The 25,982-nt window shown below is 51.3% G+C and overlaps 1 protein-coding gene across 7 annotated transcripts; it reads left to right on the forward strand.

The window, feature by feature from the left end:
* The first annotated feature begins 7,195 nt into the window (after window positions 1-7,195).
* PRRG3 (proline rich and Gla domain 3) lies at window positions 7,196-18,130 on the forward strand. Of its 7 annotated transcripts, none has more exons than XM_044763787.2 (4): window positions 7,196-7,360; window positions 10,798-10,835; window positions 11,975-12,159; window positions 12,540-18,130. In XM_044763787.2, the coding sequence occupies exons 2-4, from the start codon at window positions 10,829-10,831 to the stop codon at window positions 13,065-13,067; spliced, it is 720 nt and encodes a 239-aa protein (XP_044619722.1). In that variant the 5' UTR covers window positions 7,196-7,360; window positions 10,798-10,828; the 3' UTR covers window positions 13,068-18,130. The 7 variants fall into 7 exon arrangements, with proteins under 7 accessions (XP_044619722.1, XP_044619724.1, XP_014702470.1 ...); XM_044763789.2 differs by having other exon boundaries at window positions 7,198-7,360; window positions 11,999-12,159; XM_014846984.3 differs by lacking the exon at window positions 7,196-7,360 and adding an exon at window positions 7,562-7,893.
* The last annotated feature ends 7,852 nt before the right edge of the window (window positions 18,131-25,982 follow it).

Genomic DNA, 25,982 nt, shown 5'->3' on the forward strand with positions numbered 1-25,982 from the left:
TTCTCCTGCCAGAGTTTGTTAAAAGAACATCAGAATTTTCTGGGAGCATCCCAAAGCTAGGAGTGGTGAGGGTAGAACCTCTCTTGTGATGGTGTGTAGATTCTCAGGCTGAGTCTCGTCCTTGAGATGAAAGAAATCAACACAGAAGCACCCACTGTTCCAGACCATTTGCCCAAGACTAGCGTCTTTTTGTATCTAGTACTAATCGAGACCTCATTGAACTGGGTGCTGTGCTAAACTCTTCACTTGCCTTATCTCATTCAGTCCTCACAATGACCTTTGGAAGTCAGATCTCTTGGCATTCATATTTTTCATACAAGAAAACTGAGGCCTAGAGAGGTAAAGTCACTTGCCCAAGGCACGTGGTTAGCAGGTGGAAAGGCTGAATTTGAATCTCGGCAGTCTGACTCCAGAGCTTGTGCTCCCAGCCAAGGACGATGTAAGAAATGGGGATGGAGGAAGCTTAGGGCTGTGGTGTGTGGTCAGGGATGGAGTTGTGAGGAGTCGCCGAATAAAGCGAGGGGCAGGCAGGAGTGCTGAGGGTGGTTTAAGCGGTGGAGAAGAAGAGCTAGAGCAGGACAGGGAGTGGAGTGAGGGAGGCCTGAGGTGTGTATGGTCTGAGTTGGGGTATTGGGGTGGGGTCAGGAATAGACCCAGGAGCAGATGGGCTTCAGATCAAGGAGAGGGTGGGTCTCAGGGAAGGGGTGCTCTGTTTAGAAGCGAGGGTCAGGGGTGGGAAAATTTCTTGGAGACAGTAAGCCTCTGCACAATGTGAAACTTAGGGGGAAGATGTGTGATGTTGAAGCTCAGTTGAGGGTGGATGAAGAATAGATGAGAATCAGGGATCTCAATGGTACCCGGTCTGGGGTCAAGCTCAGCAAAGACGTCAAGGTCAGTGCCAGGGTTGAGGTGAGGAGACTCCGGGGGAGTGATTGAAGCTACATATTGCCACCATGAGCTGGCCTGGGGTGGGGATCTCGAAGACTGGGAGGCTCCAGGCTAGGTTAGAATCAGGACAAAGTAAGAGCCAGTGTCCGGGCACTCCCTGCCCTCTTCCCAACTTTGGTTTCCTCCATCATATGTGTACCAACTGCCTTCCTAAGTTTTCACCATGTTTGCTAGTTTATTGTCTCTCTCCTCCAACCAGAATGGAAGCGGGGCAGAGACTTGATCTGTTTGACTCACCTTTATGTCGTCAGCACCAGGCATAGTGCCTCGCACGTGGTAAGCCCTCAGGGGCAAGGCTCAGGTAAAGGATGACAGATTGGGCCATGGGGCGTGGCTCCTGCTAGGACCTAGGCTCAGTAATAGGGTGACCTCTTGGACAAGTGAGGTTGAGGGAGAGGTGAGGCTCTGGGAAGAGGTGAAGCTCAGGATTGGGGTGCCCCTCAGATTCACAATGAGTCCAAGGAATGGAGTGAGGAGTTGGAAAGGCGATAAGGCTTCAAGGGGCCTGGTATAAGAATTGGTTAAATATGTACATTCTTGCTGATTTCAATATCCACGTAGATGATTCGAGCCCCTGGTCTCTCCACCCAGGCTGTTTCCCTCCTCCCTACCACAGCCACTTACTCCTGTGGTCATGTCCTAAGACCTTGCCACCACCCCTCCATGACCTCCTGCTCTCCGAAACCCAGCTCATTCCTTTCAGCACTACAAGAACTCCAATAATCTTTTGACCACCACCGGGACGCTTCAACTAACAATCCTGTTTTTTTCACTGTCCTTCACCAAACCCTGACTCTATCCTTACTTCCCTCACACCCAACCTAAAATCAATGATCGATTATCATAATTTCTCCCTTGAATCTACATGCAGTTCTTGTGTCCCTCTGTCATTTTCTTATACTCATAACAAAAGTCAACCGTGATAAAATCCAACTTTCTATCTACTCTGGGTCTGCACGCGGGAGATTGAACGTGGCCAGAGAAAACCATGCAGACATGCTGATTAATTTCACTTTAAATTAATGGCCATTAAATCTCAAGAGGGCCCTTAATTCAGCTAAGCAATCATGCTACATTTCCATAGAACATCCAGCCTCCCCATCTCCCAGAAGACTATTTCAAGCCTTCTCTTCTCAAACCGCCGCCACCTCTCTCCCACCCTCACTCCCATCTGGTGGCCTGGCTTCCTGTTTTGCTGAGAAAATAGAAGCCATCAGAAGAGAACTGCTCCAAGCTCCACCATCACCTCTCCCACCTACCTGCATCTGTGCATCTTTCTCCTGCATCATTAGTCTTTCCCTCGTCACTGGCTCACTGGCACACAAACATGTTACCATGCTGTAATTTCTCTCATATTAAAAAAAAATACTTTGATCTTGTCCCCTTGTATCCCTACAACACCACTCTCTCATTTCTCTGCTCTCCTTTATAGCAAAACTCCTCAAATGAGTTGTCAGTCAGTACTCACTGTTTCAAATTTCTCTTTTCCCACTCTTGATTGAAAACACTCTGATCTACCTTGGAACCCCACGTCTCCCTGGAAATTGCTCTTGAAGGTCACCATTGACCTCCACATTGCTAAACACAGTGGTCAATTCTTCATCCTCCTCTTACTTGTTCAGTTAGTAGGATTTGAGGAATTGATCACTCCCTCCTTCTTGAAATACTTTCTTCAGTTGGCTCTACATTCTGCTGGTTTCCTGCCTATCTCACTGATCCTTCTTTCCCTGTCTCATTTGCTGGTTCCTTCTCATCTATGCCACCTCTAAATATTGGACAGGGCTTGGTCATTGGGCTGCTTTTCTTTGTCTACACTCACTTCCTTGTCGATCTCATCCAGTCTCATGACTTTTAACACTGATTAGATGCTACTTATTCTCCAATTATATCTCCAGCCCTGATGTTGCCCCTGAACTCAACTCCAACCTACTCCACAGCTGTCCTCCTCAATTCAGTTAATGTTCCTCCACCCTTCGCATTCCTCTGAGTAAAATCCCAGGAGCCATCCTTGATTCCTGTCTTTCTGTCATAGCCCAATACAAATCTGTCATCAAACCCTAATGACTCTGCCATCAAAATCTACCCAGAATTTGCCTACTTCTCACCAAGTCCACTGCACCACCTTGTGTAAGCTACCATTGTCTCTCACTTGGATTATTTCAATAGTCCCTAAATAATCTCCCTGCTTCTACCCTTGTTTCTTTTCAATCTGTTCTCATTAAGTAGCCAGATTGATCATTTTTATGAAAATAGAAATCAGATCATGGTACCCCTTAACTCAGATCCCTCAGTGTCTCTCCACATCACTCGAACAGCCAAAGTCCTTACAATGGCCTGTGAGGCCCGGCAGGATCTCTCACCACCCCCATTGTGGCCTCTCTGGCCTCATCCCCTACTGTCTTCCTCTCTCACTCACTCCATTTCAGCACACCAGCCTCCTGGCTGACGCTAGCACATGCTAGCCCCTGGTTGCAGGGCTTTTGCATGTGTGGATCCTCCGACCTGGAATAGTACGACCCTTCATCTCCTTTGAATCTTGGCTCAAATGCCATCTTCTCAGTGGAGTCTTCCTTGACCACTGTACTTAAACACTCTGCACCCTGAGACCCTTCTCTGCTTCATTTTTTCTCCATAGCACCAATCATCACCCAACATCTTGTATCTTTGACTTTGTTTTTTGTCTAATCTCCACAAGGTAGGAGTTTCTGTTTGTTTCGTTGACTTCTGTGGTCCCAGGTCCTAGAGCAGTGCCTGGCACATCGTAGCACTGAATAAATACTTGATGTGTTAGATTACTCCGGCATCCATACAAAATGCCACAGACTGACTGGCTTAAGCCAGTTTAAACAACAGAAATTCATTGTTTCACAGTTCTGGAGCCTGGAAGTCTGAAAGCAAGGTGTTGGCAGGGTTGGTTTCTTCTGAGACCGCTCTCCTTGGCTTGTAGATGGCCATCTTCTCCCTGTGTCCTCACACACTCTTTCCTCTGCATTTGTCTGCATCCTAATCTCCTTTTCTCATAAGGACACCAGTCACATTGAATTAGGTCCACTCTAATGACCTCAATTAACCTTAATTGTCTCTATAAAGACCTTATCTCCAAATACAATCATATTCTGGAGGTTAGGTCTTCGACATGAATTTTGAGAGGACACAATTCAGCCTGTAACACCTAATCAATTGGTTAATCAACGTGCAGAGATGAATTGAGGCTCATATGGGGTAAGGAGCAGTGTTTAGGCTAGGGATGGGGTGAGGCTCAGTGAGGACATAAGGGGATGGGGGCAGTACAGCTCATAGAAGTGTTCAATTCTGGGATGGATGAGGGTAGAGAATGAGGTGCCAAGAGAGAATGAGGCTGGAAAAGGGAACTTGTCTCAGCCAAAAGTTGAGACACAGGGATGAGGTTAGGGAGAGGCCATGTGGAGGAAGATGATGGAATCGGTGCAGTGGAAGGGTGAGAAAGGAGGGACTGGCCAAGGCCTACAGAGGGGAGGAGGGGAGGAGTCAGAAGAGTGGTAGGGTGGTTGAGACCCTGGGATAGGATTGAGGTTGTTTGGAATGTTACCAAGGAGCAGGATTGCCTATAAGCTTTGTGGGGCCCAGTGGTAAATGAAATGCAGGTTTCTTGCTCAAAAAGTACTAAGAACTTAAAGATGGCGACAGCAGAGTCTTAAACCAAGCATAGGTAATCCTTCTAAGTGCCAGGCCCTGTCTGACTCTATAGGTCCAACTCCTATGAAGGTGGTCCTGCCAGATGGGATCTGGATGAGAAATGAAGACAGGTTAGAAGTTTGGACAAGTTTGGGTAGAAGGTCTGTCCTCTTGCACTGTATTGGGAATTTTTATTGAAATATGATCTGTCTTTTGCCATCTTTTTTGTTTTTATTATGAGCAACTATACCATACACTCTTTTGGAGCTGAGACCTCCCACAATTGTTAGTGCCCTACACATGTGATTTTGATGTGTGCCAAGGTGTGTTTGTTGAGATCACCAATGCAGCAGGTCAGAGAACGGTGCACGCTGGATGTAACAGAGATGGGGGAGAAGGAATATCTCTCCAGGATTCAGTTAATGAGGATCTGAACTGTGCCAGTAGTCTGGGGGAAGCTAAAATAATTGTGATTTGGTTGGAAAAATAAAGTCCATTGAGTGCACCAAACTGCCTGGTGCCTGGCCAAGGCAGAGTAGCCAGTGGCCAAGGCCTTTCCATCCTGGTGCAGAGGAGGAGTGTTCAGAGCAAGATTTGAAATCAGGTGGTGGGGAGGGAAGGAAGATTGTAGCTCTCCCCAGCCAGACCCCGAGATTGCCTTGAGTCTTCCTGAGGAGAGCTAGAAAGCCCTCTGAAGAGGATCCGGAGGAAGCCAAGACTCAGGGCCCCCATGGGAGGAAGCAGGGGCCGGAGCTGCTGGTGGTGTTGGCAACAACATCTCGGTGGTAAGTGGAAGGCTGACTCCCACTGCAGCTCCTCACTGCAGCCCAGCCTCTCCTGCCTCAGCTCTGCAAGCATCTGGTAAGCCTGCTGTGCATGAGGCTCTGTGTTGGATGCTAGGGATACATGAGGAGACGAGGTCCCTGGCCCCAAAATAGAGGAGGCAAGTGTGCAACCCAAGTGAGCAACCAAATGGACACGATGCAGCTGGAGATAGGCAAAAGCTGACATGTATTAGGCTCATACTTAAACACCAGGTACACTTGACATGATTATCCCATTTGCCCTTCACCACTGTTTGAGGCAGTATATTATTGTCATTCTCGCTTGACAGACAAGGAAACTGAGATGCAGACAGGTTAAGTCAACTTGCTGAAGATCCTGGAGCTGATCTGTGGTACTACAAAGGGCTAAAGCAGGCAGCACACTGCAGAGGAGCTGCTCTTAATCCTTCTCACCCCTGGTGTCCACAGAGGCCCCCGTGTTTATAGTCTCTGCAGACAGATCGCTGAGAATGGAACAGTCAACAGGGGTGGGGGCGGAGAATCCTGCAGGACCCAGAGTAGAGATGTCATCTGAACTATGTGAGAAGAATGAATACAAGTACACAGAGGCTGACAGTGGGAGGAAAGGCATTCTGGGCCGAGCAGGAACTAGAAGTAGCCTAGTGTTGCTGGAGCCAGAAGCTTAGGTGGGAGTGCCAGGAGGAAAGCGGAAGCCCTAGATCCTTGCCTCACACTGAAAGTTGTGTGAAGTAGCCTGTGAACATGGTGGTTATGATCAGAATGCAATCATAGTGGTGGAGTAGGAGATCCGGGAAGTAATTTCCTGAAGAGCACCAAACTGTTTCCAACCCCAGCCAAGGCCTAGGCTCTCTCCCCCTGAACTGAGGACGCCTCTAAAACATACACAGCCCTTTGGGCACCAGAGGACCCCTATTCTCCTCCCCAGATTATCTTGATTTTTTTCTGTGGAAGCCCACCTCACAGGCCAAGGGGTGCACTCTTCCTGCTTTTATGGGGGTAACCTTAGAGGGTCTGTCATGGGAAAGGAGGGCTCCTGCAGCCACAGAAGAGCAAGCAAGCCATGGGGGAGTCTGAAAACAGAAGGCAGAGATGGAAGGGAACGCTCCATTGGGAGCAGGGGAAGGGGAGGAAGAGGGGGAGCGCAGCTCTGGCCAAGGCTACTTCCTCCCAGCCCTGGGAGCTGGACTGGGAGAGGCTCCATCCCCGGTGAAGGAGGCCTGCCCCCCTATTTTCCCGTCCCTCCGTCCATCCGCAGTAGGCAGGACAGGCTGGGGTTTCTCTGCCTGGGATGGGGGAGAGGGTAGTTCCAAACACGCCTTTTCAGGCTCATTCTGCCCAAAAACACCAAATGGGGAGGGGGGCGCCAACTCCAGGGCTGGGCTTGGCTGGGCTCCAGAGGAGCAGAAAACAAAAAGAGCCCTGAAACCCCAGCAGGAGCCTCTGCCCAGGCTCTGGCAGACCCAGACCCTGAGCTCCCTCGAAACGTCCTGCCCTCTCTTAGCGGTCCACCACGTCGTGTGGTTCTTCCTGGACTAGTGCCATTTCTTTGCTACCAGCGTCTCGTCCTGTCATGCTGAACCTCCCAAAGTGCAGCCTCTTGAGGGCCCCCACGCCAACGCTCCCCTTGCAGCCCCAGGAGATTCCTTCCTCTTCCCTTTCTGTGCCTTAAGGGTTTTCCAAGCTCATTTCCTCCTTTATTTTGCTGCAGCCCCGCGAGCGAGGCAGGATTCTCCCCATTTCCCAGATTTGACAGGAGAGAAGTCTGCCGTCCCGGGGCAGGGTGGGGGGAGTAAGTGACGGAGCCAAGATCACCCAGTCATTGGCAGAAAGCGGCCTCGACCCGGCCCTTCTTCTGCGGGCCCGCTGGAGCCCTGGCAAGGAGGGCCCAGGCTGCTGGCCTGCGCCTCACTTTTCTCGGCTAGCACTCGGGGGCGGGCCGGCCGGAATGACAGGTGAGCTGGGCTAGGGGACAGTTAGGGGGGTGGGCTGCGCGGGGACGCCTGGCGCGCTGGTCTTGGGCGCGGCTACCTGAGCCCGCTGCAGCGCCTGGGCTTCCGAGGGCCCGCGCCGGGGGGCACGACGAGGCCCACGCCTTCGGCCGAGGGTCCCTGCCGCGTCCCGGGCCCGCCGGCCAGGCCCCGCCCCCCGGCGGCACGGGCGGGGGCAGGGGCGGCGCTGGCGGAGTGGGGCGCGGGCGCGCGGTGCTCGGTGCGCGCCGCCGCCCCTCCGGCCCAGCTTGCCGGCCCGCCCTCCCTACCCCCTCGGCCCGCTCCCGTCGCCCCCACCCCTTCTCCTCTCCTGGGCCTGGCGGCCGAGTGCGCGGTGCGGCGCGACGATCGCGGCCTGGCGATCGGGGCACGGTGGTCGTGGCGCTCGAGGGTGGCGCGCAAGGCGCGGGGCGCGAGGCCAGACCTGGCGCTGCTGGGTGTGGGGGGCGGGCAGCGGCGGAGCCCCCAGAGGAGAGCAGGGGCAGGGGGGTACCGAGGTAATGGGCAGGGCCTGGGAGCCCGAATGCGAGGGGTGGGAGCTCCAGGAGCACTTTGGCCCTTGCCGGGCAGGCAACGGGGCGCCGGGGGCGGCGGGAGGGCAGCGGGGCGGAGAGGGAGGGAGGGAGGAAACGGCTGGGCTGGGCCGGGGGGCTTGGCCGACGGGGAGCAGGTGGGCGGGGACAGGGGCCCTGCTGGAAGAGGCGCAGCAGCGAGGTGGCGGGCTGCGTGCGCAAACAGGGCGTCCGCCTCCTGGGCCCCGGAGAACGGTGAGGCCGTTTGGGTTGGGCGCCCCAGCCCCGAGGGCAGGGTTCGGTGTTCAGGGCCACCGAGCTGGGCGCGGGGCACTGTTGGGGGAGGATCTGGAGGCCGGGCCCGGCCAAGGCGTTGGGGGTCTTGAGCAGACCCGGGCGAAGAGTGTTGCTGAGCCAAAAGCAGGAGTTGGTGGGCAGGGCGCTGGTGGTGGGCGACGGTGGGCGAGGACAGGCACTTTCAGGGCTGGCATGAGTGGAAGGGGACAAGGAGGGCCCAGAGTTTGAGTTAGAGCGTAATTTGGGAGTTCCGTGTCACTGGGTGGGTTGATGAGTCATGAGATCTGGAGATCACAGAAGCTTTCCTAGCGATCAGTTCTGAGTGAGGGAAATAAGGGCTAAGATTTGGAGAAGTGGTTTGGAGGCCACGTCTTGGGACACCAGGTGCTCTGATGGCCGCCAGTCCCCATGCGAGGGAGTCTGGGAGCATGTCCCAGAGTGCTGTGATTCGGAAGCTTCAGCCTGGGGTGGGGTTAAGGAAGGTCTTTGTGGTGGCCAGTCCCTGCCTTCCTTCCTTTCCAGGGCTTCAGGATTCAGCTGTGTTCCTGTGGGGAGTGGGTTAAAAATTCCTCCGGCCTACAATCAGCCTTACAGTATCCACCAGGGGCAGGAGGGACATATACATGCGTGACTGCAGCAGCATTCTCTGTCGTGGAGCCCTCACGCTTCCTCACTGTTGCCATAGTAACGGCCTATTGATGGTGTATTTATAGGGGAAGAAGCAGGCGCTAAATTTTGGGGAAGGAGGGGCAGAAGGCCTCCTGGCAGCAGCAGCAGCAGCAGTGACGGTGGCTACAGAATTGTAAATGGAGTGGGCCATGTCTTGTGAGCTGTTTTGGGGAGTTCCTGGCTTGTTTGAAGCTTTAAAATGAGCTAATGACTTTTGCAGGTGTCAGGATAGCACACATTCCGGGCTGTGATATGTGTGGGTGTGCACACACCAAAGTCGGGTGTGTTTGGGACAAGAGGTGGCTATATGTAAGCTGTTACGTAATTTTTCCACATAAAAATTTTTAAAAAACACTGCAGTTCTCTTTGATAAGCAATGAAACATATATTTTTCTCTCTTCAGTTATTAGTAAAGCGTTTACTCATTCTTTTCAAACCCTGACACAACAGCTCCATTTTTCTTCAATCAAAAACCTTGCTGTTAGGCATGCCACACCCACACCCTTGCCACATGACTGGCATTGGCTCTAGGGGAACCTCAGAGATCCGTAATGGAAGCAGGGTTATGAGATTATATTCCATCTTTATTCTCATCAATATTGAGGGTCAACTTTTCTCACACTGGCAGGCCCATCTGTTGACAAAGTCACACGTTGATAGTATTGGGTGGGATTCTTGTGGAGTTTGAAAGAGAAAAGCCCCCTCAATATGGTGTTTCCATAGATAGATTTTAGATTTTCTGTTTTTCCTTTAGTTTTAATTTTATTTGTGATTTATATTCTACCTGTTTGCCCAAAGGATTAGAAGATATATTTTAAATAGACATAAGACTCTGAAAACGTAAATAGAAAAGTGTATACCACGTCGCAGGGGACAAGCATATGTGCTTAACAGCTGGGCTTCCAGGGCGCCTGTGCTTGATGGTCAATGTTAACGCTGAACTTCCTGGCAGCCTAGGCTAAAAGGGGAGCATAATGAGCGCCACCATTCACATGTCTTGCATCCAGTCAGTCATAAATCCAGAGCTTCTGCCTGGGAGGGGAGCCGCGGAGTGATTGCTCCCAGATGTGGACAGCTTGGCCAGTGCTCTGGAATCTGTGCAGGAGTGAGAGTGGGTGTTGGGGATGGCAGTGTGCTGTGGCTGTGGTTTACATACTGGCTGGATAATTCCTGAGCAGGAGGCTTTCAGATGGTAACTCACATTTGAGGCAACGCTTGCGTCTAGTTAGTATCTCAGTTTTCATCCTGTCAATCAATGTCTTGGTACTCGGCTGCAGTTTTCTTCAATGCAAAGAGAGGAGAGATGACTGGTTTCGGGAGATCCTTGCCACCCTGTCTGGTGAAGATGAACACAGCAGGTCATCTGGGTTTGGGCCATGACTTTGGAGATGGTTGTTGGTGCCGTCTTAACTGCCTGTTTTCAAGGAACGTGCTTGTCATTAGAGGTATCTGGGATTTGCCTCATGAGCAAAATTAGTTCCAAAACCGGGTCCTGTCTCTGTCACTGCTGGTTTTCTTGACCTCATCTAAGTCCTTGTCTCTCTGAAGTCCTTTCTGACTCAAAAGTGCAAAGATTTGTTGAGGGAAGCAAGGAAGGAGGAGCCTCGGTCTTTAGGAGTTTTTCTTTTTTAAAGAAAAAAGTCAACCCTTAGGTCTTCTAGACTCTCAGAATGTGTTCTTGGAGGAAATAGCTGGAAGATGTGCTCTGGGCTCTGCTGGGCCTCGGGGGCTCTGGAGGAGAGCTCGGGGAAGGACAGGAAGCAGTACTGTGAGAGGCTGCACAGAGGGGCCTCTGCCTCCTAAGGGGCTGCTTTGAACTTTGATCAGGCCAGTGGGCATGGGAGTCACATCCCAGGGCCAAGAGGGTGCGCTGTGGGTTTGGGGGTGTGATTTCACCGTGACTCTGCTTTTCTTCTTTGCCAGGCAAGTGAGACGCTGGATCTGAGGGAGCACCATGGCAGGTGAGTTTTTCCGGGCCCAGGCTGAGTGGTGGAAGGCCGTGCCTAGGGGCTCATGGGAAAGGTGCGTGTACACCTTTCAGGTCCTTCCCTGGGGTGTCCTGGTGGCCCTTGTCTGCTCGTCTGGGTTGCAGCTTTCCCCTCTCAACTCTTTGACTCCCTTCTGGAACATGTGCTCACTTGTAGATGTGCACCTACCCAGGCCGCTGTGGAGAAACTAATCTGACAGGCCGTGGGGCCTGGGGAAGGGTGCTTGCCTGCCTGCCTGCCTACTGGCAAAGCCCTACCTCCCTGGGCACCAAGAGGGGCTGGCTGACATGAGAATTAGGAAGTCCTGCCTCCAGGGGAATACCAGGAGCAGATGTTACCTCTTCTCTCATCCTCTAAAGTCTCAGCTCAGGTTTATGGGGGTGCATAGCTCATACCATGCTAGTCAGCCTAACCGTAGCTGGGTTTCTTCCTTTGCAATAGGTGGATGTAGCTGCCACTCAAAGACATTTTTGCAGGAGGAATCTGCACCCAGTCTACAAAGGCTTAGATCCTCCACCTAGACCCTGCTACCTGCCCTCCCAGAGGCACTCTCAGGTTCATGTGCATCCAGTCCCTTGATCTACCCCAGCCTGCATTTGTACTAGACTATCTCAGGCAAGGCTATTGATGCTAGGCAAGCTGATGGCACAGGTGGCCATTCAGCTGGAGGGACCCCACCCTGGTAGAGTCTTGTGGGGCTATTTGGTATTTTTCACCAGCATCAGCTTCAAAGGGGTATGAATTCTCATGATAAGGGCTCTGATTTTCACTCTTTGAGGTGAGGTGGAAGATACTGGGAACTTTTTCACTGATGACTACAATGCCCCAAATCCTTCGTGCCCCTTGGTCCTATGCAGCATACACTTCCCTCTCAGTCGAATCCCACATTCCTCCATAGCACCAGAGGCCTGAGTCTTGTTGGGTCCATGAGATTCTAGGAGATACATCATGGTGTCACAGAAAGTCAGCCCTTCCATCCCTTTTACAAAGGGCCAGCCATGTCTGGGATGGTGTCTTGCCTGCTGGCTGTGTCTTGCTTCCTTCCATCATTGTGCTTCTGTGCCTGGGCTGAGTCTGGTCTGAAGGAGCCCCTGGGCCTCTCCCCATTCCAGGCCTCAGTGCAGCTCTCTCCTCAGTGTTTCTGGAGGCCAAGAACGCCCATTCGGTCCTGAAGCGGTTCCCTCGTGCCAATGAGTTCCTGGAGGAGCTGCGCCAGGGTACCATCGAGCGGGAGTGCATGGAGGAGATCTGCAGCTACGAGGAGGTCAAGGAGGTGTTTGAGGACAAAGAGAAAACGGCATGTACTGCTCTGGGGCTGGGGCTGGGAGCAGAGTTAGTCTCAGGGATAACCAGAGCAGGCCTTGGCATCTCAGACGAATCAGAAGCAATGAAGGAAAAAGCCAGCCCCATCCAAGGCAGGGCCAGTGGGGCCATACAAGAACAGAGTCCCATCTGCCTGCCTCTGGGGACCTCCTCACTTGGGAGCCATGCCCATTGTCCTTGGTGCATTCCATAGCCTCTCTAATAGCTCTCTAATAGGCCGGTCAGCTGGAGCAGGGTGGGGAGCAGCTGCAGGTCCCGCTGAACATAATACCTGACTTGCTGAAGGGCTCTGAGGTCCACCTGGGGCATGACTCTTGTGTGTAAGTATAAGTGGCTTTTCTTATTCTTTTGTAGATGGAGTTCTGGAAGGGGTACCCGAATGCAGTCTACTCAGTCCGAGACCCCGCACAAAGCTCGGATGCCATGTACGTGGTGGTGCCCCTTCTAGGGGTGGCATTGCTGATTGTCATCGCCTTGTTCATCATCTGGAGGTGCCAGCTGCAGAAAGCCACTCGTCATCACCCCTCGTATGCTCAAAACCGGTACCTAGCCAGTCGCGCTGGGCACAGTCTGCCCCGGGTCATGGTGTACCGGGGCACTGTGCATAGCCAAGGGGAGTCCTCTGGGCACCGGGAGGCAGGGAGCAACCCGCAGGTGGCACTAGGGCCCAGTCGGGGGGGCAGAACTACAGTCCGCCTCGAGAGCACCCTCTACCTCCCTGAGCTCGCCCTCTCCAGACTGTCCAGTGCCACCCCTCCCCCATCCTATGAGGAGGTGACTGCACCCCAGGAGAGCAGCAGTGAGGAGGCGAGTGTCTCTTACAGCGACCCACCCCCGAAGTATGAGGAGATAGTGGCCGCCAACCCTGGCTCAGACAAGTAGTGGGACTTGTGTCCTGTCCAATGTGAAAGCCTCTTTCAGGGGTCTCCTATTTTCTTTTTAACTTTTTAAAGACTGTGCCACCACAAAACAGCCTTAGCCTCCTTGTTGCCAAATAATTTCCTAACCGTGGATTTGTAGGAAGTCAGTTGTCAGAGATAGGTGGAGGGGGTAGGAAACACGCATGCGTCAAAGCCCCTGGGGAGAGCCACAGGCCAGAGAGCCCAGCTCCTCCAGAAGCCCCTGCACCCTTGCCATCCTGTCCTTCTGTCAGGGACTGGCTTCTCTGATGCCAAAGGAATCACCCTATTGAGTTGATTGTGGCCAGAATGTCCATAGGCTTGGGCCCCAGGGCCACGCAGCTGGCTGGAGACCTGCCTGTGTCTGGGAGCCTGGGCCAGAGGTGAGCGAGAGAAGCCAGCCCTTCAGTACCCTATTTCCTTGACAGTCTGTGCTTTCTGTCCTTGCTTACATTTTGAGGACAAAGACAAGAACTGAAAAAATGAAAAGTAATAACAAATAAATAATGAACACAATAAAACACAACAATATAACCTGGGCCATTCATAAGAGGCTGAGGGAAATCAGCTGCACAGATCTGTGACACCCCTCTCTCCCAACCCCACCCCCACTTTCCTGACCAGGTTAAAAGGAATGTCTGGAGAAGCCTGGAAGGAGGACAGGGTGTGTGAAAGATGGGAGGCAGGGGCCTGGCTGGCAGAGCTACCTCCCCCAGATTGAGCAGGGGGCCCATGTGAACTTTGTCATCCTGGACAGTAGCTCTGGGTCTAGTGTGCTTGGCCTCCCCCAGACCTTGGCTCTCCAGACACATGTACTGGCTATGCTAAAACCGCTACCCACTGGCATGAACCCAATCATAGCCCTGGGAAAACCGACGCTCTTGACCCTGCCTGTGGAACCTGTGGCCTCTGAATGGTTGGGGTACAGGCTGGGGCAGAGAGCTGGAGTTTTCTCTTTGTGACATCGACTGGCCCACAGGACGATTAAACCCACAAACTTGGCCTCCTCAGCACCGTGCTCTCTGGCTTTGAACTTTTAGGATACTTCTCTTTTTACGAGTAGGTGCACTGAGTTTCAGATGGCTGATTGCTCTTTAGTGATGGTGCCCTACCTGGAGAGAAGATCCTGAAGTGTCCCTTTTTAGAAATTTCTTTGCGGGGGAGATAGGGAAGTCCGTGACCTGGGTCAAAGGCCCATCTGGTCTTTGCTCTGTCGTTGCCAGGTGCTGGGCCATTTTTAGTAACCCCTTTCTGTGGCCCTGGAGCTGTCCACCTCCCCATTTCAGCAAGGCTTCGGACAGCAGTGGGGCAGAGGTGACCTGCCCCGTGACTGTCAAGGACCAAGCAAAAGACGCTGTGGACACCACCTCCCCCCACCCCTTCATCTCCATCCTCCTGGCCTCAGCGCCAAACCATTTTTCCTCTGTGGTGCTTTAAAAAATGTAGCAAATTTTTGTGGGGCCCAAAAGAGTGCACAGCCAGGGTCTATTAGCAACCACAGCAGGTTAAAACCCAGTGAGAAGACAAGCTTCTTTCTGTCTAAACAGCTCTCCAGGGCGGGCCTCGGGCCTCGTTCTTCGAACACAGCCCTGCCTTCAGGCCACAGATGACTTCTGGAGGCCCCTCCAGTCCTGTGCACAGGCTTCAAGTCAGGAGGCTTGTGTTCTTATCCCAGTGAGGCCACCAGCTTGGACAACTCAACCCTGTGGCTAGGGTTTTCCATCCTTCCCCCTACCTCACAGGCCCGTTGGAGGCTGACTGAGCTAATGCCTGTGCAGTGCTTCAAGCACCAGGGAGCCAGTGCAGTTTGCCCTTAGGAAGATTCTTCTAGAAATGTGTAAGTCATAGGGGAACAGTCTTAGTGGAGGCCTTCATATGACTCTGATGTTGAGTCTCAACCTGGGGAGTCAATCTCCTGCCAGTTGACACTTTCTGTCTCCTTCCCCCTCCCCCAAGAGCTCCCTGATGCCAGAGGTGCTGACCAGGTGGCATTCCACCTTTCCTTCCTTTCTCTTTTCCTCCCTCTGGGCCTCTAGCACTGCACTCCTGCCCTTCCTCGCAAAGACATTTTCAGCCCAAAAGGCCCCTGCTTTTTCCATGATGGAGGCTGGAGTCAATCCTATTCGGCCATGTTGGAGGACCTGGGCCAGCCTGCAGCTCTAGGACCAGCCCCTGCTCTCCCAACATTTCCTCAGGCAGGTGCCTGCGTGTGACTTGGGAGCATGGGGGAAGATACTTATCCCTATGTGTCTCCTTCCCACTGATTGGATAGCATGGGCCCCACTGACCAGAGCCAAAGGGAGTATGCCAAGGAATGTCTGCTGCCTTTGGCACCTGTTGAACCCTTCCCTGCCAAGCTGCTGGGTAGTTTGCGGCTGGGTGGAGATGGGAGAGAGCGAGAAGCAGGAGCCTGGCCCGGTGGAGGGCAGCACATGTCCTTCAGGTGCTGCACTCTCTGGTTCAGATGCTTCCAGGTGGGGTTGCCGTCGTGGTCTCTGGGATGTTTTTTGCAGTATATTGTAGAAAAAAGACTGTATAGTACACAGTGGTTGTAACTCCTCGCGGTGCAATTTGGCTTTCACGAATGCCCTGTACATATCTTTTCAAATTCTGTCTTTTATGGACGTTCATTTGATACAATGCTAACTCTGCAGTAGCCACAGTTTTGTTGTTGGACTTGTGTGTATGTGTGTGCGTGTGTATGTATGTACGTGTGTGCACGTTGCCTTTTCTCACATGCTTATCTGAAACAATAGCTCGTGTGTGGCTATATTTGTACCAGGAGAGTTCCCGTCTGAAGGGAGGCATGTCACCTCCTGGGGCTGGGGAGCCTGATGACAGGGCCCTGAGCAAGGAAAGCCTAGATTAGCTGTCAAAGTCCCCCAAAGTCACCACCTTCTGCCCCCATTCACGAAAGGCTTTGGAAGAAGATGAAGCCACTCCATCCGGTGGACTCCTCCCTGTGGGACCCTCCACTCACATGCCCTGTGGGCGTGGTGTCCCCAGCCTCCGCTCCTGTTCTGTGGGTGTCAGCAGCTGATGGAAATCTGAGCACTCCTGGGCCCTTTTATTTATTTATATATTTTTTTTGGTGGAAAGATGTCTGACTGTTGACTTTGGGAATGGCGGGGCTGGTTATTTAGATATTTTTCATTAAAAAAAAAAAAAGAAAAGGCTTTAAAAAGTTCCTTGAAATATGACTGTCACTTGTTTTCAAAAAAAAACTTTTGAAGACTTTTTAAAACAAGAATCACAATCCTGTCCGTCCCCTGCCGCTCCCCATCGCTTGGGGTTTTCTAAACGAAAGCACAAGAGAAAGAGTGGAGCGCACACGTGCCCGGCGTGTGCAGCAGCAGCACAGCTGCGTGGCGCCCTGGCCAATGGAAACACAACACTGAGCAGTCTGACCTGGAGGCCAGGGGCCTCCTCTTCTACCTGCGAATCCCACTGCCATTAGTGTGAATTCCTTAGGGTGCTTTGGAAAACAGGAATCTGCCCAATATGTTGGATGTTGTCTTTTTGGTAGCCCGAATATGAGGAATTCAGGACAGGAAAGTGTCTTTTTGTTAAGGAGTTGGGGCCAGATGGTTCCTCTCTGGCTGAGGGTTGATCTTTTGACAACCAAATGGCATCCCACAAGAAGGATTAAAAAATCAACACTGCCTTTAGATTGTTCTTTTGTCCGAGAGAGAGAGATCATCAGGAGAGATTCTCTTACTCACCTCCGCTCTGTCTTTCTAGGAGTATGCGTGTGTGCTGTGTCTCATGTATGTGCCCTCACGTTCAAGGCTGAGATGGAGAGCTGGGCAGCAAAGCTGCTGGTCTCGGCTGCTTTTCAGCTTGATGAATAATGAAGCTCCATTTCAGGATTGCGTCAATTCAGAAACAAGCACATCCTCCCCACTGAACTCTACTCATGCTAATCAGTATAATTAGCTAATTTAAAAGTACTGTAATCAGACTGCCTGCAACTATGATAAAAGCCCATTAATTTGAAGCCCACTAATTCAGAACTTAGAGAAAATCACGACTTAAGATAATTCATGGTATCTGTGATTCTTGCTCCATAGAAATGTTGGAAATATTCTTCCCTTTAGTCAATTTGCAGGGTAATGTGTGTAAGAGGGATCTAGTTTAAAGTGAGTACCTTTTTCAAATATGAGGCTCAAGATATTTAGGATCCCTTCCCTGTGCCTTCGGTTTTGGGTTCAGCAGCTCTCACATGTGAGGCTCTTTCTGTACAGGTTGCTCTCTTGTTCTCTCTCCATTGTGGGGATGTTGAGTATTGCAGCTTTTCATTCTACTCTTTTGTTTACCCTGTGAATAACATAGTTTGTGAACTAGACTGCAATTTAAAGTAATATAACTGTGTATCTTGCTAAATATTCTGTAAAGCAGATGTTTCACTAACAGACCGGCCACTCCCATCATTCGCCCCAGCTTTTCCTTTGGCAGGCTGTGGGCGGTGAGTCTCTCTCTAGCAAGAATTTTTCTGACAAAGAGATCCAAACAGCACACCCCTCAGGCTCAACGCCTCAACAGTTGTTCCACTGTCCCGAGATATCTGACCGGTGAACAGCGCCTGCCCTTCTCCCGCCCCCAGCCTGAGCATTAACACAGAAATTCAAGATTGGGACAAATCCTACAGCTGCTTTTGCCTCCCAATCTGTCTCCCCTTATGGATGCCACTTTCCCAGGCCTGAACACAACCTGCTATTTCACTCTGTGATCGTGAATTTGTGACAGTGGAAGCCCTGATATGTGCAGCTGAGCTTATAGACATGATTACTGTGAAATGGATTAATTTTGGTACCACTTTAAACTGTGCTTGTATTCATGTGTTGACCCACGTCAGCTGGGAAATCTGTACATTCAGTGATATGTCAGGATTTCACTGGAGCCTGGGGGCAACAAACAAACTTGCTTCTGGTTTCTCTCTCTCTCTGTAATTGTTGATTTAGCTGTTAAATTTTGTCTCTTTCTGTACAAGAAGATAATGAATAATAATAAAGAGCAAATGACATTTACTTGCGGCCCATCCTCTTCCATCTTGGATCCCTGCTGGCTCCCAAACCTCCATGGGGCATGGATGGTTATGGGCTAAACTTGTTTTTCCAAAAGTCAGACTGTAGATGAGGAAACAGCCCAAACCAGTTTAGAAGCAGGAAGCAGAGATGTCCTGGGTCTTAAAGTTTGTTCCCATGTGTGTAAGATAATCTCCTGACTCATCCCCCTGGGATGAGATTAGTGAGATCTGTCACAAATCACATTGACAACTTCCCTGTCACCTGATCTCTGGTTACCAACAGAGGTGTCGCTTGCTAGAAGGATGCCCTGCTTGGTTTCAGAGCCGGGGGAGGGGTAGGAGGGGGAATTTTTCCTGTGCTCTATGTAGGTGGGACATAATACTCGGGCTTTGTCCTGGCTCAGGTTCCTGAATTCTGAGGATGGCAAGAGCCAGAGACTGTTCAGAGGGCAATGATGCCCTAGCCTCTCCTTGGAGGAAGCGTGGTCTTAGCCCCAAACACTTGCAGCTGTTGGTGTGGAGTGGGATATGGCCATGGGAAGTCACTGGCGCAAGTTGCACCAATCCCCAGTAATGAGAATAATCCACTGTTTAATAGGAAAAGCCACGGCAGTGATGAGACAATGGCAAAGAAATTTCGGGTCTCCTTTGAGGATTGAATGTGGAGGCTAAGTGCCAGGAATGGCAGTCAGAGGCCTTGGGCTCCATTCTTATCCCGGGCTGGCTTGTTGAGTAATGCCAACATTCTAGGGATGTTGGGAAGTCAAATAAAGCTCTTCAAGCCAACTCCAGCACACAGGTGGGGTCATGTTCTGAACATGGATTTTGAACTTTAGGTTCTTTTTGCTGGAAAAAAGTGCTCTAGGTAGTGACTCAGGATCCCATGGTAGCCCATGCAAGTAAGCTAATACGTGAGGGAGGCCCCAGGCTTCCAAAGTCTCCCTTGGGGTACTATCCAAGAGACTGGGCCTCCCTTTCTTATCTGCCGGTTGTACCATAAGACCACAGGTACCAGAGCCAAAGCACTTGGATTACTTGTGGAGGATGAGGGACGTAAAAGGGTGATGGTGAGAAGAGAGAGTCCGACCCCGGTTTCTCCCCAGTCCCTGCTGGAACAGAATCAGGTGAGGGGCAGAGGTGCTTCAGGACCCCTCTTCTCACCCTTTCCCCAGCCCCCCATCCTGCACATCGTGCACCACTGCCACGCCCATACAGCAACTGGCCTAAGACTGCATGGAGTGAAGGGACAGAAGGACAGTGGGGAGGATCCATAAGTTGTGCTTGGAAATGTTCATAGCCAGAATTTACTGAACACTTGTTAGTGTCTGCCAGGCCCTGCACATGCATTAACTGAGACATTCTTCCCAACAAACCTGTGATGGCCGAGGAAGCAAGGCCGAGGGCTCACGGGGAGGGAGTGATGGCCTCATCATATGAACACAGGTCTACCCTGACTGCCCCACCCCAGGCACTAATATGGCACTGCTAGTCTCCTTTGGAGGTCACTTTGCTTTTGTTTTTCTGTCTACTGTCCATCCTTCCAGCATCCCCATACGTCCTGCCCAACTGTTAATTCCACAAGGGCATGGACTGTGTATAACATTTCTCTCACCACTTCTTCCCTAGAACTTGGCACAATGTTTGGCTCACAGTCAGTGTTTAATTAAATAAAATGTGTTGACTAATTATACTGTCCAATCAGAATCCAAGATCCGTGTATTAGTTTACTTGGGCTGCTCTAACAAAGTCCCACAGACTGGATGGCTTAAGTGATAGAAATGTATCGTCTCCCAGTTCCAGAGGATGGACGTCTGAGATTAAGGTGTCAGCAGGGTTCGTTCCTTCTGAGGCCTCTCTCCTAGGCTTGTAGATGGCCGTCTTCTCCCTGAGTCTTTTTTTAAAAATTTTTTTTTTTTTGAGGAAGATTAGCCCTGAGCTAACTACTGCCAATCCTCCTCTTTTTGCTGAGGAAGACTGACCCTGAGCTAACATCCACACCCATCTTCCTCTATTTTATATATGGGATGCCTACCACAACATGGCTTTTTGCCAACTGGTGCCGTGTCCGCACCCAGGATCTGAAACAGCGAACCCCAGGCCGCCGAGAAGTGGAACGTGCGAACTTAATCACTGCGCCACCGGGCCAGCCCCTCCCTGAGTCTTTACATGATCTTCCCTCTGTGTTTCTGTGTGTCCCAATCTCATCTTTGTATAAGGACACCAGTTGTATTAGATTAGGGCCCACTCTACTAACCTCATTTAACCTTAATTACCTCTTTAAAGACCCTAGGTCCCAAAACAATCATATTCTGAGGGACTGGAGGTCAGGACTTCAACACATGGATTTTGAGGGGGACACAATTCAGCCATAACACTCCATTCATGGCAGGGGGAGTCCTCGTTGCTCCTTACCCCAACTGTGAGCACATCCTACACACTTCAGAAAAGCTTCAGGACGCTGACTTCTCTGAGATGCTGGAAAAGACAGGGGCACCTGTCAGTCCCAAATCAGGCCCTGGAGTAGTTCTTCCCTGCAACAAATGCATGGACCTGGGACAGCTGCCAAAGGTCCTCACGAGGCAGGTGGTTTGGGAGATGAGAAGTGGGCTTTGGAAGGTTTTCCCAGGGTCCCTCTGTGGAGAGTGATGTGAGAACCCAAAGCCTGAAGACAAGATGTTTGCACTCCTTCAGATTTTTTTAATAGACAAAACATGTTGTCTTCAGGAATCCCAAGACTGGCAGCTCCAATAACAGTGACTTTCAGCAATTTCTCCAAAGAGCTCAAACGGCATAGCAGATTCAGTTTCATCAGGCTTTATGCAATATAAAAATAGAGACTGGTAACATTTCCTACAGGCTGGTTGTGCTGAATCACACGAGCACAGTGGGTGGTCTGGTTGGTCCTAGCACCCCTGAGTCCTGGGGCTGACAGGGCATATAGGGCTGGGTGCTGGCAGTGTTCTACAAGCTGGATGTGTCTGCTTCAAGCCAGGCCAGGGGGCTGCAGAAGGGAGTGCAGCAGCATGCCAAGTCTTACCTGCCTGGAGCTCTGGGCCTAGCTTGGTGGAGAAGATATTAGACAGACCATAGCAATGGAGTATGTTGAAATTTATGTTCAGATAAGTCCAGGGAGCTGAGGGTGGGGGCTGCCAGAGAAAGCCTTCCTGAGGAAATCAGGTCCAATCTAAAGCTTGAAGGATGGGTAGAAATCAGTCAGACAAAGAGCATGGAAGACAATTAAACCAGGTTGAAGGATAGCATGTGAAGATGCCTAGAGTCTGGCAAAGCCATCATGTTTTTAAGGAAACAGAAAAAGCCAAGGTAGCATAAGGGGAAAGACTCATGCAAGATGAGATTGGAAAGGTAGGGGGAGGCAGCCCACACAGGGCCACAGGCCACACTCAGAGCTGTAGTCTTTGCTCTAGTGACAATGGGAAGCCACTGTGGAGTGCTTTAAGGAGGAAGAGCACGTGATCAGGCCTAAAACAATCTTTCTGCCTGTTATGTGGAGAATGAGCTGAAGGGGGTTGCGGCGGGATCAGAGAGATAAGGAAAGAGGCTATTGCAGTCATCCAGGCAAGAGATGGAGAGGGGATTGGCTAGGTTGGTGACAGAGGAGACAGAGAAGTAGATTACTGAGAAGATTTTTGCTCAAGTACTGAATTATATATTTAGGAGGTTGTATTAGGGTTCTCCAGAGATGGAACCAATACAGGATATAGAGTAGATGTAGATAAGATATAGATATACATATACATATACGTATACAGAGAGATTGATTTATTATAAAGAATCAGCTCATGCAATTGCAATTATGGAGGGTGAAAAGTCCCACAATCTGCCCTCTGCAAGTTGGAAACCCAGTGGTGTAGCTCTAGCCTGAGAACCAGAGAGTCAATGGTCTAAGTTCCACTTGAAAGGCAAGAGAAGACCAATGCCTCAGCTGAAGTAGTCAGGCAGAGAGAGAGAGAGAGAAAGAGAGAGAGAGCACAAATATCCCCTTCTTCTGCCTTCTCCTGCCTTTTTATTCCCTTTGGGCCCTCAATGGATCGGATGATGCCCACTCACATTGGGGAGGGCCATCTGTTTTACTCAGTACACCAATTTAAATGCTAATCTCATCCAGAAACACCCTCACAGACACATCCAGAAATGTTTGACTAACTATCTGGACACTCCATGGTCCTGTCAATTTGACATAAAATTAACCATCACAGATGGGACAGAAACATGCATAGTGACTGACTGGGTTGGCAGGGGGTGAGGAGGAGTCTCAGATGACTCTTAGGTTTGAGGGCTCAGACAGTGGGGTAGATGGTGAGACCATTCACCGGAAGGGTCACAGTGGAGGAGGAGGAGGTTGGGGGAGCATACTGAGTGTCTGGTGTGGAGTGTGTCTGAGGAGAACTAAGGAGGAAGGACTAGGCTGGAGTAGGAGATATGAGAGTTTCTAGAGTTTCTGTAAAGATGATAAGTGATGTCTTGGGTGTGTACCCAATAGGCCAGGAGACAGGCCAGAGAGGCAAGGAGAAAATCATGGGCATGGAGAGTCCTGGAAACCAAGGGAGGAGAGTGTTTCTAGAAGGAGAGAAAGGATATTGATGTGAAATGCTTCCAAGAAGTGAAGATGAAAAGTGAAGTGGATTCATTGGATCAGCTGCCAGGAGGTTGTTGACGACCTTGGCCTGGGGTGGTTTCAGTTGAGTGGTGAACGAGGAAGCCAGACTCGAATGAGGAGAGGAACGTCTGGGAGGTAAAAGACTGGAAACTGTGCGTGGTGGCAGCGACACGTTCAAGGAGTTGAGAAAGGACAGTAGCATGAGTGAGACAAGACACCAAAGGAGGGCAGGTTTTTTTTTTAAACATTCAGATCATTTTAATTCAACAGCTATACAATGAGCTCCTCCCATGAGTCAGGCCATGTGCTAAGTGCTGGGGAGACAAGACAGATGTGAGTGAAGTTGACAAGGTCTCTGCCCTCATGGAACCAATATTCCCGTGCTAGGAAAGATGGAACAATGTTTCCATGCTGAAGAAAATCATCCTGGCAAGGGAGAGAAGCTGAAGGCCCAGGAGAATGCATAGACAGGTCACTGACAGAGCTGGAGCTGTAGCCCAAGCACAGGGGGCCCCCAGCCTCGCTAGCAGTGCAGACAGCTCATTTTTTGTAACAAGCAAGCTGGAAGGCCCTGCGGATAGTATGAAAACCCTCTCAGCCTGGGCTTCAAGCACTGACTCTGCTAAGAGCTGAGTGCTTCACATTCCACACATGACCCTGTACCCAGCTTTTCTAGGCAGGATCGCTGAGGCACATTGCCTAGGGTCCCACAACTACTAACTGAGCAGCTAGGACTCCAACCCCAAGGTTGGTGGGGGCGCAGTCGGACTGCAGAGCCTGGGCTCTTTCATTCACCCCATCCTCCCTGGTGCCCATTGTTTGTGTTATAATCTGCCTGTTGACTCTCTCTTCCAAGAGTGAAGTGCAGGTTGGAGTGGGATCAGGACTAGAGGATGTTTGCGGAAACTCTCTTGAGCCAATTCCTCCCTGGGACCTCCTTCTGTTGTAGCAAGGACCCTGGAGTGCCAGTCTAAAAACATTGGCTTGCATCTAAGCCCTGCCACTGAATCGCTAAGTGAACTGGGTCCAATCCCTGCCCTCTCTGGGCCCCAGTTTAGCCATCTGGAAAATGGGGGCTATTGGGAAAAGTATCTGCTTCATAGATGGGAGGGCTTGTCTGAAAAGACATACAGTTTCTCAGCCCTGTGTTTCTCACCTTGGGTTCCACCTCTCCTCCATGTCTTTCTCCAGCTCGGAGGGGCAGCTGCTGCTTGTGCTTTTGAGCTGATCAGCATCTGAGACTTTGCACCACTTTCTCCATCTCTTCATTATTGTTGGCCATTTTCCTCTGGCCCCTATTCTCCTGAATTTTTCATACACATCACGTTTCAGTCATCGGACATGGAAACAATTGAAAGCAGTTGCATTTCTATCTAAGGAGTCACCCTGCAGGTGAGGCTGAGGGCTCTGTGAGGTCACCAGGTCCAAACTCTTCCCTGGGGATCAGGAACGTGGTCCTTCCCCACCTGCTCCAAGGGTTCCCTGTACATGGGGCCAAGTTGACTGACAGGTGACTAAACCCCTCTGGGTTTCCAAATCTGCTGCCAGCTATTGAGGGAGGGAATCTTGGGCCAGTAGAGAGACAAGGAGAAGGAAGAAGGAGCAGCAGGGACAGCAGCTGGCTACACTAGGAGGCAGGAGGCGAGCTGCTCCCTCTTCACTCTTTGGTGCTGCTCTTTGCTTCACCTGCAGAGCAGTCCTGAGTTACCCCTGGGGGTAGGGGCAATCAGCCGGCAACAATTTCTCTAAACTTCTTGCAGCTCCGCTTGAGTTGTTCAAGCAGCCCTCCTCCCTGCAGGGAGAACCTTTAGGGGCTGATCTGAAGGGACCAAGAGGCACAGCATAGCATCTCAGCAGCCACGGGCCTGACTTCAGGCTTGTCAGCCAAGGTTGTGGCTCCGTGTCAGCATCTGTAGCCCACATCTGCCGGAGCTGCTTCCCTCAGACAGGACCAGAGTTCAGGCAGCATGACCAGCATTTCCACCGAATGCAGGGAAGACTTTTCTACCAATCTGAGCCACCTCAGGAGGTAGCGAACTGTCCAAGAGGGGTGGAGTTAGAGGCTGCAGGCACTGGGCATAACTCCCTCTTAGGCTGACAAAGCTCTATAGAGCACCCACCATATTCCCAGGGCGGCAGAGTGTGGCAGGATTAAGGGCAGGATCACCACAAAAACAACCCCCTGCTACTGTCCCCATAGACCCATGGACTTCCTGCCTGTATACTGTTTCTATCTGTCCTCTAGAGCATGAGCCTTGTGAGGACAGGGGCCTTGTCCCCATCCCCAGCACCTGGCACCGATTCAGTCTTGATTCAAGACAGTCATACTGAATGAGAGGAGCTCACATTTGGAAATCCAGGTGCTTCCTGTAACTTCTTGCTGGTGGCCCTATCCCCATGGGGGGTGGGTCCAAAAGGCTGGCCCTGTCCCTTATTTTCCTCTCTCTGCTCACAAGGTAGTCCTTCCTCCCCTGGCCATCTATCGTCCCTACAGTTTGTGCCTCTGTCCTTCCTGTTTCTTTAAGGAATGGAGGGACAGCTGCAAGTCTCTGCTGGGCTGCCTTCCCCTTCCCCTCTAGTTGAGGAGGGCCCTGGGGCTCCAGGGATGACCTCAGTACCAGCTGCTTCCAGGAGCAGGAAGGAGAATTGTTTACAGGTTCATAAGTTTCATTAGCAGGTGGAGAGGAAGCTCCCTGATGCCCAGAAGATCTGGGTTTGCAGCCAAAATCAGGCTTGCTCACTTGGGCTTGGGACAGTAGCTGCCTGAGACTGGGCTGTGAGCAGAGCTGGGAGGCAGCAGACCACCGCACCACTGGCTTTGAATGGCCTCTACCATAGAACCCCAATATAAGAAAGTGAGAAAGGCAGAACTGCTGTGGGTGAAGAGAAGCTGGAGTCCGCCCTGAAGCCCAGGTAGCCCCATTGCACCTCCCTGAAACAATGAAACCCAGTTTGAAACTGGGTTTTAGCTCAATCTTCCATGTGAAGATGAGAAACTGAGGCTCAGAGCAGGGGAAGCAACTTGCCTAAGATGCCCCAGTGTCAGAGCTAGGAGTCACTCCCAGGTGTACTGACCCTGGGACTGGGTCCTGTCACCTCCCACTGCTGCTTACAAGGGAGGTGGGAGCAGGTCGCAGACAGGGCTGTCAGCCCCCAAGCTGGTCAGGAATTTGAGTAGAGTCCATGGCTGGCTGAACAGCTGGAAGAGGCCAGTGGTTCGAAGGTGTCTGGAGGCAGGTGGTTGGGCAGGCAGA

Source organism: Equus asinus, chromosome X (assembly GCF_041296235.1).
Source record: "Equus asinus isolate D_3611 breed Donkey chromosome X, EquAss-T2T_v2, whole genome shotgun sequence".
Lineage (NCBI taxonomy): Eukaryota > Metazoa > Chordata > Mammalia > Perissodactyla > Equidae > Equus > Equus asinus.